Source organism: Belonocnema kinseyi, chromosome 4, assembly GCF_010883055.1.
Source record: "Belonocnema kinseyi isolate 2016_QV_RU_SX_M_011 chromosome 4, B_treatae_v1, whole genome shotgun sequence".
NCBI lineage: Eukaryota > Metazoa > Arthropoda > Insecta > Hymenoptera > Cynipidae > Belonocnema > Belonocnema kinseyi.
The window spans coordinates 52658950-52675703 of NC_046660.1; the positions used below are offsets into that span (position 1 = coordinate 52658950).

Genomic DNA, 16754 nt, shown 5'->3' on the forward strand with positions numbered 1-16754 from the left:
CATCAACGACAAATTTTCTACCCGAAAGTTGACTTTTTAACTAGCTGCATTAGACAAATAAAAAAAGTAATTAGTAGCAACCTAATTTGCTACAAATCCGAATAATAATCCAAGGGTTGAATCTCAAAAAATTAGTTTTCAATAAATCAGTGGAACATTTATCCAATTTTTTCAAAACCAAAAACCTAAATTTTGAAGAAAAATTGAAATGCTCTTACAAAAGATTAGTTTTCCACGAAGAATGTTGTTGACATTGGACGGCCCCCAAAGGAACTTTTATTGAGAGATAGGATATTATTAAAGAAAATACGTTTCATAAAGCTCTCCAATCAAGAATTTTATTTGTCCAAATACAAGAGTATACTATTCCAGGGACATTATATTATTAACTATTTGCTTTTTATCCATTTTTACAATCAATTGAGTTGGCATATTTAATCAGAAGTTTTACTTTTGATGGTGATAGAGCCAGCCATGGTCGGATTCAGATCCTCCCAATTGACACGTATACTGATTTCTTGGATACTCATTCAAATGATTAATCCTCTGTGAATCTGACGAATAAAAATGATGCGACTGATGATCCTGAAAACTTTGATGTTCAGAAGCAGGCACACTTGGAGGAATGACACCATCAGATTGAAGAAAATGATCATGACCGTAATTCTGTGATAGTGGTGGATTAAAAGAAGACCCATTTGGAGAAATCACACCATAAGATTGATGCAGAAGATCATCACCATAATTTTTTGTTGATGGTAAAAAGGGCTCACTTGGAGAAATCACACCATGATATTGATGCAAATTATGAAAACCATTATTTCCTGTCAATGATGGAGGATGATGAGGCCTTTGATTATAAGTTTGTTCATACAGAGTAAGAGCATCAACCCCAACTTGAGGTGGAGGTTGAGGAAAGCGTCTATAATGGTTCAGAAACACTTCAAAAGCATTGATCCCTGATGGATCCACTTCATGTCGAAATGGAGGAAGCTTAATGTCCTTATCAGGTGTTATTCTTTTTCTAGGCTCATAATTCGGTTCATGTTGGGGTTTACGTTTAGGCGCGGGTTTAGGTGTAACCGCGGCTTCAGGTCTAGGCGCGGTTTTAGGTTTAGGCGCTGTTTTAGGTTTAGGCGCAATTTCAGGTTTAGGCGCGATCTCTTTGGTGAGTTTCAGCCTGTTTAGCATGTGTGAGAATTCGCGTGATTCTTTCTCTTCTTTCTCAGAAGTTTCAGTGATTTGGAGTTTATTTAGCTTAGTTATGAGCTTCTTTGTGACCCAATCTGCTGTTTCTGTAAAAATGAAGAGGAAAGTGTGGTCCGCATTTTCATGTTTAAAAACTTATTTAAAAATACGGACAGCCCACGCCTTGTCCTTATCTCTGCTTCAGGACGAGATCGTACTCACGATCTGGCCCTTGTGGACCCCACGTCGTGATAACAGACAATCCCTAACCACCAACTCATGAAAAATATAAATGTGAAAAACAATATTTTGAATTTTTTTTAAATGCTTGACCAACTAAAAATCAGTCGATTTAATTTGCAAGTCAAGCATCTAAAAACAGACTCCACGCTCTTTTCGTTTCACCCCTCTATTTCCCTATCTTGAAGAATTCCTATTTTTCTCCTGTTTTTAAGAAAGCTTCCGCTGTCTTGTTTTTTCACTCAATTTAAAATTCAAATAATTGCTCCCAAAAAGAAAATGCAACAATTGGCCTTTGAATGTTAATCCTATTTCGCTGAAAAAAAATAATCCGTCTGGGTTGAAAATTATAATACTTTGTTGAAAATTCGTAGTTAAAAAAAATTCATTTTCTTGAATGTAAATTTAGCTAATTTAGTTTCAGTTTAAGACTAATTGTTTTTAGTTTAAAATTCAACTATTTACTTGAAAATGTAGGTATTTTGTTGCAAATTTAACTTGAGTAGTAGAAAATCAATATTCTTCATTTGAAATTCAAGTATTTGGTATGAAGTTCAGCTATTTTCTTAACCATTCCTATTTTAAAGTTAAAGATGCATTTCTTGGTTTTAAAATTTTAGTATTTTATTGAATAGTTTTTTGTTTTTGATTAATTTTTTGAATCTGAAGTTTAACAATTCCATTTTTATTTTACAATTAATCATGTTTAGTTGAAAATTGAACTACTTGGACGAAAATTTAACATCTTTGATAAGAATTCGTTTAAAATTTGACTATTTTATTGTTAAGTTACTTGTTTATTGTCAAAATCAATTTTTTAAACTGCAAATTTAAGTATACTATTTTTTTTAAATTGTTGTTTTTCTTTTGTTTGTTAAAGTTTTATATTTCTGGTTTTGAATTAAATACTTTGCTAAAAATACATATTTTCGTTTTGAAAAGTCAACTTTTCTGTTGAAAAAATGATCTTTCTGGGTTAAAATTCTACGATTTTGTTAGAAAATTGAACTATATTTAAAAAAATTAACTATTTGGTTGATGATTCAACAATTTTGATCAAATGTTTTTTTCTATTGAAGGAGAATTCTTTTTTTTTTTGTTGTAATTTAACTTCTTTTTGTATAAATTTGATTTTTTAAATCAAAATTGCAACGTCTACGTGCAAAGTTAAAAGCCTCTTGATTGTAGATTTAATTTTATTGTTATTGGAAATTTGCCTTTTTTGGTGGAATTAAACTGTTTTTTTTTCAAACAGAATAAAAATATTTTTGGCAGAAATATCGACTATTGAATTTTTTATTACAAGAGAAAACCATAAAGATCCACCAATTCAAAAATATTATCAAATCTTAAGTCTGTTTTGAATTCAAAATTCAAAACCTAAATTCGTGTTCTGTGGCTCAAAAAAACTCCAGAAACTGACTTTCATAAATATACCAACGTTTTTTTTATATATGAAATTAAAATATATTTTTGTTAAATATCGTATATTAAATTTTTTGTAAGTCATCTTTTTCAGCTAAATTCGACTGTTTTTGATTTTAAAATAAAATCTTTCTTGTTGCTTTAGTAAAAAAATGTCCCAAACATTTAAAAAGTCTTAATTTCAATAAAAATCCACAAATTGAATTAAATTCTTTAAATGTAGGCTCCTCTTTACATTTTTTACCCTAAATACGTGTTATGTTGCTCGATAACGCCCTCTTACTTACTATCATAAAGGTTTATCAACTTAATAAAATTTTCAAATGTTAAGTCCATTTTTGAATTTATAATTCAGAACCTAAATTTGTATTCTGTGACTCGAAAAAACCCTTCTAACTGAATTTTATAAAAATATAGCAAATTAATAATATTTTAAAAATATGCGACAACTTGTGAAATTTTGAAAGCAGATTTGTGTTCTGCTACTCAAAAACCCCTCTCGAAATGACATTAACATATATTGTATAATTTATTTTAAAAAATTTAATTTAAGTCAACTTTATGATTATTTTATTTTAACTTCAAATGTGTATTCATCTTTTGTAATTTAAAAACCCCCATCAAACTGACTTTCATTAAAAATATACCCATTAAATCAAATTTTCAAAATTTAAATCAACTTTTGAAATGTTTTAATTTTTATTACAATTAAACGTTATGTGATTTGGAAAAAAATACTTTGAACTAATTTCCATAAAAATATACCAATTAAATTCAAATTTCTTAAATTTTACTCAACTTTTAGAATTTTTTAATTTGGTCCAAAATCAAATATAATCCTATTTAACGTCCAATGATCAAGTTAATATGCAGAATTACAGAAAATGAAACCAAGAATCCAACGACCAAATTTTTACAACTAATATAATATATTCTTATTGCTTTTTGAAAAATCACAAAAATTTTCCTCAAAAAGAAAAGACAAAAATTCTTTTTGACAAAAATAAAAGAGAGGAAATGAAAATGAGAAGTAAATCAACCAAATCCCCTTCCTTCCCTTTTTTATTGATTTCCGCTTCTTTTATTATTATTGAATCACAATTAAAAAAATTTATATACAATAATCAGTCCCGCTTCGGCACTCATACTATCAAGGCAAGAAAAATTTCATCAGGCAAGAACTCTGCATATTAATTTTTTTGAATTTTTTCCTCAAACGTTTGTTCTGTGACTCTAAATTCCCCCTCAAACTGAGATTCATCAAGCTATATCAGTTTCATACAATGTTGCGAAATCCTGTTAAATAAAAAAAAAATCCAGCGACCAAATTTGGACCACAACAAAGAAGCAAAACCAAAAAATTCTATTGTAATCTGAAAAAAAAAACAAATAAAATTTTCGGACAAAAATAAAAGAGGAAAGAAAAATGAGAAGGTAGCCAACCACATCACCTTCCTTCCCTTTTTCTTTCTTTCGTCTTTTTTATTTTTATTATCATCAAATCACAATAAAATAAAATAAAAAACATAAATAAATAAAATTGCATTACCAACGTTTCGGTACTCGTATCAAGGCAAGAAAAATTTAAGTGGTCGAAATTGACAGCACCCAAGAATAGGTGCTCTCTCTTTGATACCTGAGTATCGAATGAGGTTCAGTAGGCCAATTTTTATGTTTTTTATTTTATTTTATGTCATTTGATAAAAATAAAAATAAAAAAGAAGAAAAGCAGAAAAAGAGAAGGAAGGGGATGTGGTTGGCTGCCTTCTCATTTTTCTTTCCTCTTTTTTATTTTTGTCCGAAAATTTTATTTGTTTTTTTTTCAGATTACAATAGGTTTTTTTGTTTTTGTTTGTTCGTTGTGGTCCAAATTTGATCGTTGGATTCTTGTTTTTGCATCAATTTGATTATTGGACGTTAAATGGGATTTTTAATTTGGATTTTGGTCTAATTTAATTTTCTTAAATTTTAATAGAATGTTCCAAATATGAGACAATTTACGAAGTTTTATCCTACATTAGTAATCTAAACTTGAAAAGCCCCTTCATTATCAGTTTCATGGAAATCTACCAATTAATTCAAATAAAATTTTTAAAATTGAAGTTGCTTTATTAAATTATTGTCCCAAATTCGTCTCTTATGACTCGGACAACTCTCTCGCACTGACTTTTACCAAAATTTACCACGTTAATAAAATTTTTTTCTAATTTCAGCCAACTTTCAGAAATTTTGGACCCAAACTTTTGTTCTGTTACTTGAAAAAGCCCCTCGTACTGAATTTTGTGAAAATCTGAAAATTTAGATAAAATTTTGCAAATTTTAGTCAAATTTTTAAATTTAGGTATGTTAAACCGAAATTCGTGTTTAGCGAGTCAAAAACCATCTTCGTTATGAATTTCATGGAAGTCTAACTTCGTCTTTTGTAGCTAAAAAAAACTCCCTTGTACTAACTTTGATAGAAGCCGAAGAATTCAAGAAACTTTCCAAAATTTGATTCAACTTTTCAAAATTTTCTATTTTAAGCCCATAATCGTATTCTACGATCGATAGATTATTCATAATTATTATTATACTTACCAATTTCATTAAAGAAAGTGATTAAGGTAAAGACAAAGGCACCGAAAATGGGACTCATTTCAGTAATCAGCTCGCTCAATACTAGCTGTATGTTGTCAAATTGGACATATGTAGATAACACCTAGGAAAGAACAGTTAAATACAGTTTTCATACTTCAGGATTTTTGTTTGTTTTCCTTGAAAGTGTTTACAATTTGACAAGATGACAATGTGCGCCTCAATGTTTGAATTCCTTGTAACTGCGTTTTTATTTGGTGATGAACGTCTCAATGAAATCATTCTTCGTGTTGTAAACATGCTATATTTCAGATCAACGACCAATTTTATCGTCCTGAATGCTTTCAAAATAGAAAAAATACTGTGATTTTTCAATAAAATAACGAAATTTTCAATAACAACAGAATTAACTTTTAACCAAACGATTTCATTCACAACAAAGTATTTAAAGTTTTGGGGAAAGGGACTAAGTTTCGAAAAAATAGTGAAATTTTCAATTTAAAAAGCTGAATTTTCAACTCAGTCGTCGAACTTTCAAATAGAAAAGACTGAACATCAAGCAAGACTAATTTATTTTTAACCTCAATTTAAACTTTTCCATTTTGGTTTGAAAATTGATAGTTTATTTAAAAATACAGCTATTTGGTTGAAAATTCAACTACTTTGATAATTCATCTTTTTTAGTAGAAAATAAATCTTCTTGATTCAAAATTCAACGGCTTGGTAAAAAACAGTATAGAGAAAAAATCACTCCATTTTCTCCGCTGAAAATCGAATGCCGATCTGTCAATTGCTAGTCAAGTCATATACCTATTAAGCTACCGGAGATATCGAAAGAAGAATATTTTTTCACATATGTGTCATATAGCAAGATTTTCTCAAAAGAGTTATAGATATAAAATATAAAAAAAAAATTTTTATCATCAGGATGGTAATAACCGATCAGATGAAATATTTATCACATTACGTCAAAATAGATATCTACACTGTCGATTTAAGATACTCCTCAAATTCAGAATTTCATGTTATTTCTAAAAAAATTTGAAATAAAATTTTATCTGTAAGGAAAGATCCCTCTCTTTTGCTCCGCTGGAAATCGATTACAGATCTCCCGATTGCCAGTCGAGTGTTCTTCCCACTAAGCTACGGGAGAGATTAAAAGAAGATTATTTTTTTACAGACGTGCTATATGGTAAGATTTTCTCTAAAGAGTCATAAATGTGAGATATAGGAAATCTATATCTTTAGAACGGTAAATGACCGATCAGATGAAATGCTTATCACATTACGTCAAAATAGATATCTACACTGTCGATTTAAAATACTTCGCAAATTCAGAATTTAATGTTATTTCTAAAATTAAAAAATTAAATTTTGTCTGAGGAAAGATCCCTCCCTTTTGCCCCGCTGGAAATTAATTACTGGTCTTTCAATTGCCAGTCGAGTGCCCTACCCACTAAGCTACCGGAAAGATCGAAATAAAAATCTTTTTTCACAGAAGTGTCATACGACAAGATTTTCACTAAATGGACTGAAATATAAGATGAAATATTTATCACATTACGTAAAAATAGATATCTACACTCTCGACTTAAGATACGCCTCAAATTCAGAATTTAATTTAATTTTTAAGTTTTTAAAATTATATTTTATCTGCAAAAAGAATCCTTGCCCTTTCCTCTGCTGGAAGTCGAATGCTGGTTTTCCGATTGCCGGTTGGGTGCTCTACCCATTAAGCTACCGGAGGAATCGAAAGAAGAAACTTTTTTCACAAACTTGTCATACCGAAATATTTTTTTAAGAGTCACAGATCTAAAATATAGGAAATCTGCAATATCATCGGGATAGTAATGACCGATTAGATGAGGTATTTATCACATTACGTGAAAATAGATCGATATAAGAATATCGATATAAGAAACACTTCAACTTCAGAATGTAGTGTTTTTTATTTAAATTTTATCTATGAAAAAAAATCCGATATATTTTTTATCTATGACCATTAGGATAAAACCTTGCTATATGGCATTTCTCTGAAAAAATATTCTTTTTTCCATCTCGAGCACCCGATTGGAAGTAGGAAGAAATGGGTTCAATTTCCAGTGGAGGAAAGGGGAGGGATATTTTTTCACAAAAAGAATTAATTTTTAAAATTTAATAAGAAAACATTAAATTTTTATTTTGGAAGGTATATCATAGCGATAAGTTAGATATATATTTTCACGTAATGTGTTAATTACCTCATCTAATTGGTATTGACATCCCGATGATAATAGAGATTTCCTATAAATTTAAGTATTGGTTTTTCTGTGTTCAAAAAACTGCTGATACACGAAACTCTTCTTAAATATGATATAAACGATCTAGGTTTTAGCGGATGAAGTAAATTTGTTAAGTACTTAACAATAATTATTATTCTTATCCTGCTTCTCAATTTTATTAAAGGAAACATGAAAGTAAGGATACGAGGACCTAAAAGTGACCTTATTTTCTTTGCAACTAGAAAAAACTCACTCTTTTAGAAATTCAAAAAGGACAACTGAAGGTTTTTCAGTAATCGGCTTACTTATTTATAATAGCTGCCTGATGTGCTATTCAGATAACATCAATGAAATAATGGTACATCAAAATATTATAATTTTATACTTTTTTTATTTAAGATCAAAATTAAATCTACTCTCTTATGAATAATTTTATTTGAACGGAGCTTGAAAAAGATTCACAAATTCAAAATTATATTTCCAAACTACCTTTCTTTCGGCTTATTTGATACAGATAAATAACAACACAAAAAAGAGGGGGAAAAAGGCAAAAGTCAAACAAAAGAAGCCTTTTACTTTTTTCTTTAGAAAATTCTTTTCCAAAATCATTATCAATTATTTAGAAATGAATATAGAAACAAGATATAAAAATTAATCTGAAAATGAAATGACCAAAGTGAAAAAATAACAACAAATACACTTTTTGTTTTTGCCCAATACCTTATTTTTATGATAATATTTTAAAGCTTTGATGACAAGGTTTTGAAGGTCTATTAAATTGCTTGCTTTTCGTAAGCATGGCATATATAATTACAATGCAGAAAAAAATTTTGAAAGGATTTTCCTAATGTCTTTCAATAAGCTAAAAAACATTTTGTAGTATAGGTTGGGACACATCTTAAAACATAAAAAAGATATGTAAAAATAATTTTGAAACGCCACAAAGAACCTTTCAGTAAATATTAAATTATTAGATTGTGTCCTTATATAAAAATAAGCAATTACAAATTTCTCAGCTTTATCCATTCTACGAAACCCTCAAAATCAGTGCTCCCACGTTAACTTTTTGGGTTGTAACGAAGCATGCTGAAATATCGAGTTTACAAAATTACATCAAAATATCCGAAAGTGCAAATATTTTAAATAATGAGACTCAACAGTTACTCAAAAAAGAATTTTCATCTAAAAAATTTATTTGGTAAATGTGTCCCAACCTATGCATTTAACGGCATTTTTGTATCGTTGGGAAAAAAATGATTTGCACTTTATCCAAAAAGCTCGAAACTTAACAATTTATTTAATTCGTACAAAAATGAACTCATTCACCTTGAAATTTCAATAAAAAATATTTAGTTAAAGGAAGTTAAATAATATCAATACGATAATTTTTCTGCTCCTTTTAAACACACTATTTGGTGGTGGTGCAATAAGCATCAATCATCTCATTGAGTTAACGTAAAAAGTGAGCGACTATTGATACTAATAATATCTGTCTCCGAATACCTGCTTTGTATAGGTAACAAGAATATTATTTTCTATAAACTGGTTTATGTACACCCTTACGACAAACTTATTTTTTGATAAGTATTCCGTTGAAATTTTAATAAAATTATTTATAAATTTGAAAAATATGCACATCTTATTTGGCAAATTTGTTTTTTGATAAGTACCAGGATGACGTAATAAATTTATTAATTTAATTTTAATTCAAATTTAATTTTAATTATAAAATTTAAGGAATTTTATTGAAATTGGAAAATATAACTGATATTATTGGAGAAACGGATAAAAATAGCAGGAAGTTTTGTTTAATTAACAAAACTGAAAATCGGGATCAACAAATTTTTTGCACTCAAACGATTATTTTATTATTGTTATAAACAAATATTTTCATACGCTTACCAACTAAAAATCAACGAGTAAAAGATGAAGAAATAAAAGAAAAAAATCAAAAGTTGATTTGGGTCAATTTTTTTCTTTTCCCCCTCTTTTTTGATATTGTTGTTTATTTGTCACTAATGAGCCGAAAAGGAGATAGTTCGGGAATCTAATTTTAAATTTTTTAAATTTTCTTTATACTCTGTTAGCATAAACTTATAAAAAGTTAAATTTAATTTTGATCTTAAATACAAATTTTTAAAATAAAGACACTAAACTCATGATTCGTTACCATCTGCAGGGTTTGTTTATTCATATCTTCTAAATTCTGTTAATTCAGGCCAAATAATGTTTACTTCAATTTTTTTAAAGAAATATTTTTATTTACAATTTTTTATATAAACAATGTTTGAAACATTAGCAATTTTAGAAATGTATAAAATATTTTTCATGTTTTTTTTTTGTATAAATAATTGATAAATATATTGGTTCAGAATCAAGAATACATACTTTGCGTCGGACAGCCTACAGACTTCGCATTCAAAACTTCTCTCCAAGCAGGAGAAATAAGGTGATTTTCACAAATATAGGAGAACTTTGAACAAATTTCATTTTTAACCAAACAGTTGCAATTGCAAGCAAATAGTTAGTGTCTCAAGAAAAATAAATATTTTTAAATAAAAGTTTAGTTTTTGATCTACAAAGCTGAATTTTCAATCAAGGGATCGACATTTCAAACCAAAATATTAAATATGAAGAAAAAACTTGCATTTTTAACCAAACAGTAGAATCTTCAATCCAAAAAGGCGACTTTTTTAAAAAACAGTTGAATTTTCAACCAAGGACTTTTCTACAAAAAAATTGAATCCCTAATCCTAAAGGGTAAATTTTCTATTAAATAACAAGAATTTTATAAGTAGTGGTAGGATTTTAAACCAAAAACTATTAAGTTTGAATAAAATATTGGAATTTTCACCAACAAAGTTAATGTTTAACGAATTGGTTTCTCCTTCAATCACTAAAAAGGAATTTCAAACAAACATGAGTTTTCGTCTAAAAGCTATCAATTCTTGAGCAAAAATGAAACAGTCAAAATTTCAGTTAGAAGAATTAATTTTCAAACAAAAAATATGATTTTGTAGCAAACTAGTTCAATCTTCAACTAAAATTGAACTCTTTTTCTTGAAAATTTTTTTTTTTTTATTCAGAACTAATTTTTTTACCTGAAAATTAATCAATTATAGTTTTTTAATTATATTTTTAGTTAAAAATAAAACTATTTGTTTGAAAATTTATTGTCTTATTATAAAATGCAATTATTTGGTCAGAATTTCAATTATTTGTATTTTTTAATTTAAATTTTTTAATGATTCTGTTTTTCGTTGAAAAATTATTAAAAAGGCAGCTTCTTGTTTTGAAATTATACTATTTTGTGCAAGACTAATTATTTGTTCGAAATATAAATATTTGGTTAAAGTAATGTTTTTCGGTCGAAAATGTAACTGTTTTGTCAAAAATTCGTCGATTTATGACAGGAAATTCACCTTTTTTGTTTAAAATTCATCTTTCTTGGTTGAAAATGAATTTTTTTGTTGAAAATGCAATTGTCTTCTCAAAAATTCATGTTTTTGGCCTAAATACTTATCTATTTTGTTCAAAATTTGTTTGTTTGTTAAAAAACCAACTATTTTATTAACTTTATATTTTTCGGTGGAAAGTTTATCTTTTATGAACGGAACTATTTTTCAATTTGAAAGTCATCTATTTGGTTGCGAATTTAACTATTTTGTGGAGAATTCGTCTTCTAGTAGAAGATTATACTACTTGATTAAAAATCCATTTTTTGTTGATTAAAAATTCAGGTATTTAGTTAAAAATTTAGCTATTTGATTAAAGTCTGTTATTTTGTTGGAAGTTTAATTATTTCGTTGTCATTTAAAAGATTTTGTTAAATTATTTTTTTCTGGTCGACAATTCAACTTTTTTGTTAAAAGTTTGTGATTTTGTATTAAATATATTAGTCATCTACCCTTATAAAAAATAAGTATTGGTAAGTATTGGAACCAGTACTTTTTCCGTGAAAAAGTATTAGATTTCCAATAATTATTGGCGAAAAAATTATTAGCTTCATTACTTATCAATACTTCCTTTTCATAAAGGTTGGATTCAAATTCATCTTTTATAGCAGATAAATCAATTTTTCGTTTGTAACTTCATCTTTCTTGGTTGAAATTGAATTTTGTTGTTGAAATTTAGCTTTCTTCTGAAAAATGTGTATTTTTGGGTTGAAAATTTAACTATTCTATGAACAATTTAATTATTTTATTGCAAATTCAACTATTTTCTTGTTTTTGAAAATCGCCTTTTTGAGTTAAGAACTCATCCCATTTAGTCGAAAATTCGTTCACCCGAAAATGTATCTTCTTTATAGAAATGCCAATAAATTTCGACTGGAAAACTTAGAAATTAAAAGCTCTTAAATTATATTTCAATACACTATCACCAGAGCCGCAAAGAAAACGCAGAATAAACGGGAGATACCTGTCCAGCTAACGGCTTCATTAATTTTTTGAGGGTGTTAAAAATCTACATTTGTCTACGAGAGGGGGTGGGGGGTAAAAATAAGCTAAAATTGGGAATCTCCTTTATGGACGCCCCCTAGTATGTAAGTATAAAGTAGAATTCCTTTAGTCTAATTACGTCTTTAACCTTTAATGGTTATGTGCCTAAGAGCAGCTCTCCTGGTTAGCTAAAGTCGTGAACTCCGTGCTGCTAGTTTCTTGTAGGTGACATGGAGTCGAACATTTGTTTACAATAGGCTGAAATTAAGCCGTGGGACGTTGCTATTTCAGTATGGGAATTTTTCAGGAGAGTAAGAACATAGGTATGTATCTATAGGAGCAAATGAAAAGGAGTCAGACGAGACCAAGTCAGAGGAAAGAGAGGCGCGGCATTAGCGTGCTAAGCAGATGCAGATGAAACAAATGGATTCGCTCGGTGACCGCCGTAAATTCTCTCTATCGTTGACACGATCCCTACACCCTCACACGAACCCAGTGCGACCTTCTGCCTCCTTCCTACCATCTTTCTTGCCCTCCTTCCGCTCGCTCGGCGCTCGCTACCTCCTCAACAACGAGAGTCGCTCTATCAGAATTGAGAATTTCTCCGAGAGGAACAACAGCGCGCCGCGCGGATGTCGACGATGGTCGTCGCGTCGCGTTGCCGTGAGAGGACGGGGGCAGAAATTTATTGACCCGAGATAGTCTTGTCCCTTTAAGTACTATTCGCATTACACAGGAAATCTGCTGAAACGAAAGAGGCACGGGAATAACTTAATGCTTCCAAATTTATCGTTTCTCTAACCTGTTTTAGAGGCAAAGGGAAAAATGGATAGGCAGCCTCCTGTCACCGAGAGTTGAAAATGGCCCATGTGTTGAAAACGGCCTATTATTGCATTTTCTTTGCAAACTCCGAATTCATAAACTCTTGTTGTCTGAATAATAAATTCTTCCATTTTCCCCTTATAAACATTTAAAATGTAATATTAACCATCGACATTTCAATGCAAAATTTAAATTATATCAACTTGAAATGACAAATCAGCAGAAACTTTTTTCATATTTGAGGTTATGTTAATATATTTGTACTTAAAATAATAATCTTATTTAGAACCTGCTTTGATTATTTTCACTCTGAATGCAGAAAAATTATTAAAGAATGAAAACGATAAATACTTGATGATAACTTTTTCTTTAATCTTTTTTATTGACAGTGGGACAAGCTTGAAAATTCGTTTGAATTTCGTCAATTTTTTCTTTATTCTGCTTTATTTCTCAAGTCATACTATCAGTAAATGCTGTAAATGTACTATAAGATTTTTCATAATTTTTTTTAAATAGAAGTTTATTTACATTTCAGAAAAATCGAACAGTTTCATGCTTTCGAGCAGTAGAAGAGTAACCAAACACACAAAAAAACACTTTGCTCTTCGATTTTCGTGACGAAAACTCCATTAATGAAGTTTGATTTATTTTATTTGTAACTTTTTATTTATCACTTTTTATTTTTTTCTTGGTTTCACTATAAAAAACACTGTAAAACCTTTAGAAAAATTATTTTCGTATATTCCCTATACTTCCCGTCAAAATTTACCTACGCTCAGGGCTTTCCGATTCTGTTACCAGGTGGCATTTTCGGATTCTTTAGATCCCAATATGTCTTTTGTCATGTTTAGATATCCTCAAGGGAGAGTTGAGACACGAGGTACTCCAAATCTGATTGGCCCGCTGTACCGGAACTAGTTAATCTTTTATGAGTTTTTATTGGCACGAGTTAGCGCTATTTCCAAATCACACTTTTATTTTTAGGAGGATTTAATACATAATAAAGACAGAACTCGAACAAGAACATAATAAGTTATCGGGAAGGTTAGTTATTAATGTTAGGAATAAATAATATTAACTTTGAAACAAATAATTGTAAAATTTCATAAACAAAAGAATTAATAAAAAATAAAACTGTTGAAACTTTTCGCGCCCCATGAAAATATTAAAGTTCCGGTACAGCGGCGGCTATCGGAGGGGGAAATGTGTCTTAACTCTCCCCAGAGGATCTCTAGTCATCTCTAGTCTCTAGTCATTTTCTGTTTTTTTTGTCTAATCATTTCCATCAATTATTGCTCCGGTATAAAAATCATGTTATAAAAGTGAACTCAGAGAAGACCCCGAATAAAAGAATTAGAAGCTTTGAATAATTATGAAAGATCTGAGGAGAAATGGTTTCGGTTTTATTTTCAAAGAATAATTTTAAGGTTTAAAGATTTTAAAATGTGACTTAAAAGAATATGGAAGATTTTGAAACCATTTTTTTTTTTAATTTTTCAAGATTTACATATTTTTTAGGTGAACTGAATTTTTTGAGGGTGCGCAAAAGTTCTTAAAATTTATGGGAAATTTTTTAATGATTTTTTTGTACGGAATTTCTGAAGAGAATCAAAAAAAGATCACAAAACATTTTGAATTATTTCTTAGAATCTTTAAAAAGCGTAAAAGATTTTAAAGCAAAATTTTGGCATGTTGCATCATTTTAGAAAAAATTTTATTGAGTTTAAGAGATATTCAAAAGTTTTGAAACGATTCAAAAATAAAAAACTTGTAAAGGTTTTTTAAAGTTTCATGAAAATAAAAGACATCTTTTCAGGCTCCTACGAAAAATTAAAATAATGTTTTATTTCGAAAAATTAATTTGAAGAGATTATTCAAGAAGATTTTAGCAGATTTCAAAAATAGTCAAAAAAATCGGAAAGAATTTAAGGTAATTTTTTTAATTTTGCAGAATAAATAAAAAATGCAAGAAAAATTTAAATAATTCTTAGAAATCATAAGCTTTAGAAAGTCTGACCAGATTTAAAACAAAAAACCATTTTTCCTATGTTCGTGTTCAAATTTTTAATAATTTTTTATTTTGATAAATGAACTGTAAGGGAAAATTGAAAAAGATTTTTGAAAATAAAAAAAGATTTCCTAAAATTTCTAAAAATAGTTTAGAAGATTTTAAAACAAAATCTTTTAATTTGGTAAGATTGACAAATAAAAACGAACAAAAATTGGACAAATTCAAGAAATATTTAGTAGAATTTAAAATAATTTCGAAAGTTTTAAAGATAATAAACAAATTTGATTAAAATTTCTGGGAAAACTTAGACGATTGTAAGGTAATTTTTTTAAATTTGGAATGATATTTGAAAATTTTGAGAAAAATTCGTGTCAGTCAAAAATATTTTCAGGAATTTAAGACGTTTTAAATTGATTACAAATATTTGAAAACTCGGAAACATTTTCAAAAATGTATCAAATATTTCTTGATACCTTCCCTACTTCTGAAATTTTCAAACATATTTTAAAACGACTCGAATTTTTCATAATATTTCGTAAAATCCTATAGTATGGACAAAATTCTTTATAATATTCTAGATTCTTTTTTGGAAATTCTCAAATATTTAAAAATCTTTCTAATTTTTTTAAGAATGTTATGAAAATTATATTTACATAAATTTGAAAACAAGGCGATAATACTTATTTCCTTGTTCTCAATTCTCAGAATTTAATTTCAAAATGGATTTATTCTTGCACCTCGATAAATAATTTTCGATTAATTTTAGCATTTTCAAAGATGAAAAAATATACTTGAATGGTCTTTCTTTAAGAGTGACATACGAATTTAAAAATATTTTATTTTCGTTATGAAGTCTAATTGAGTAAAAAAATATCACACTTAAGAGTTCGTTATTTCATTGTTATAGAAAATAATATTTTAGAATGTATCATATTCCTTTTTTATCATCTTTAGATATAATAATTATATTTATTATAAAGTAGCATTATATTTTAAAACGTAAATATAAAAAAAACAGTTCTTCATCACTATCTTTAAAGGTATTTGAATATCCGGGACTAACACAAAATAATGAAAAAATGAATAACAAAATCATAAATTAGCAAGAAAAAAATTGCCGAATTATAAAATAAATAAATTGTTAAATTTCCATAAATATTTCTGTTTCTGTAATTTAAGTTAGACGACATTTAAAATCTGCCGAAAATAATTAATAAATTATTAATTAATGATTGATTAAATTGTTTGCCTTGTTTATAATTATAACAATAGCTCATAAATTATTGATCAATTAACAATGTTCAGCAGTTCTAAATTTCGAGAATTGAAACATTTGTTGGAATTAAATAATTGGTTCAATTTAAAAGTCGTTTTTGAAGTGAGTAAAGTTAAGTTTCGGATTTTTTTGAATTTGGGATTTTATTTTTGTCAATTAAAGATCTTGTCATTATTTAAAATTTGAAAAATTTTATAATTTGATAATAATATATGTTTTTTGCTTTTTTTTATTCACTTGTGCATTTGTTATTTATTTTTAGTTATTTCTTACAACTTCTAAATATCCATGCAATTTTTTTGTTTGTTTGAATTGTGTCAATTATGCCACTTTTTCCTGTATTAAAAAAATCATAGTGATCAGAAACTCAAACAATTTATCCTAATGAATTTTTTCTATAAAAAGAAATTTATCAGAGTTAGATCATTTTCAAAATCAAAAAAAAAAAAAAAACAAGATCAAATTAACATTTAAAGCCAAAAAACGCATGATATGAAAAAAAAAGTCAAGAGAAGAAA

At 28.0% G+C, this 16754-nt stretch overlaps 1 protein-coding gene across 1 annotated transcript in view; it reads right to left on the reverse strand.

Moving 5' to 3' along the window:
• Window positions 1-367: 367 nt before the first annotated feature.
• Window positions 368-16754, reverse strand: part of LOC117171763 — an 80289-nt gene continuing 63902 nt past the window's right edge. Inside the window, exons 2-3 of the mRNA XM_033359369.1 lie at window positions 5431-5551; window positions 368-1295 (exon numbers count right to left, since the gene is read on the reverse strand). Of these exons, the coding sequence (XP_033215260.1) occupies window positions 448-1295; window positions 5431-5488 (906 nt within the window). The 5' untranslated portion in view covers window positions 5489-5551 and the 3' untranslated portion in view covers window positions 368-447. The remainder of the gene's footprint in view (window positions 1296-5430; window positions 5552-16754) is intronic.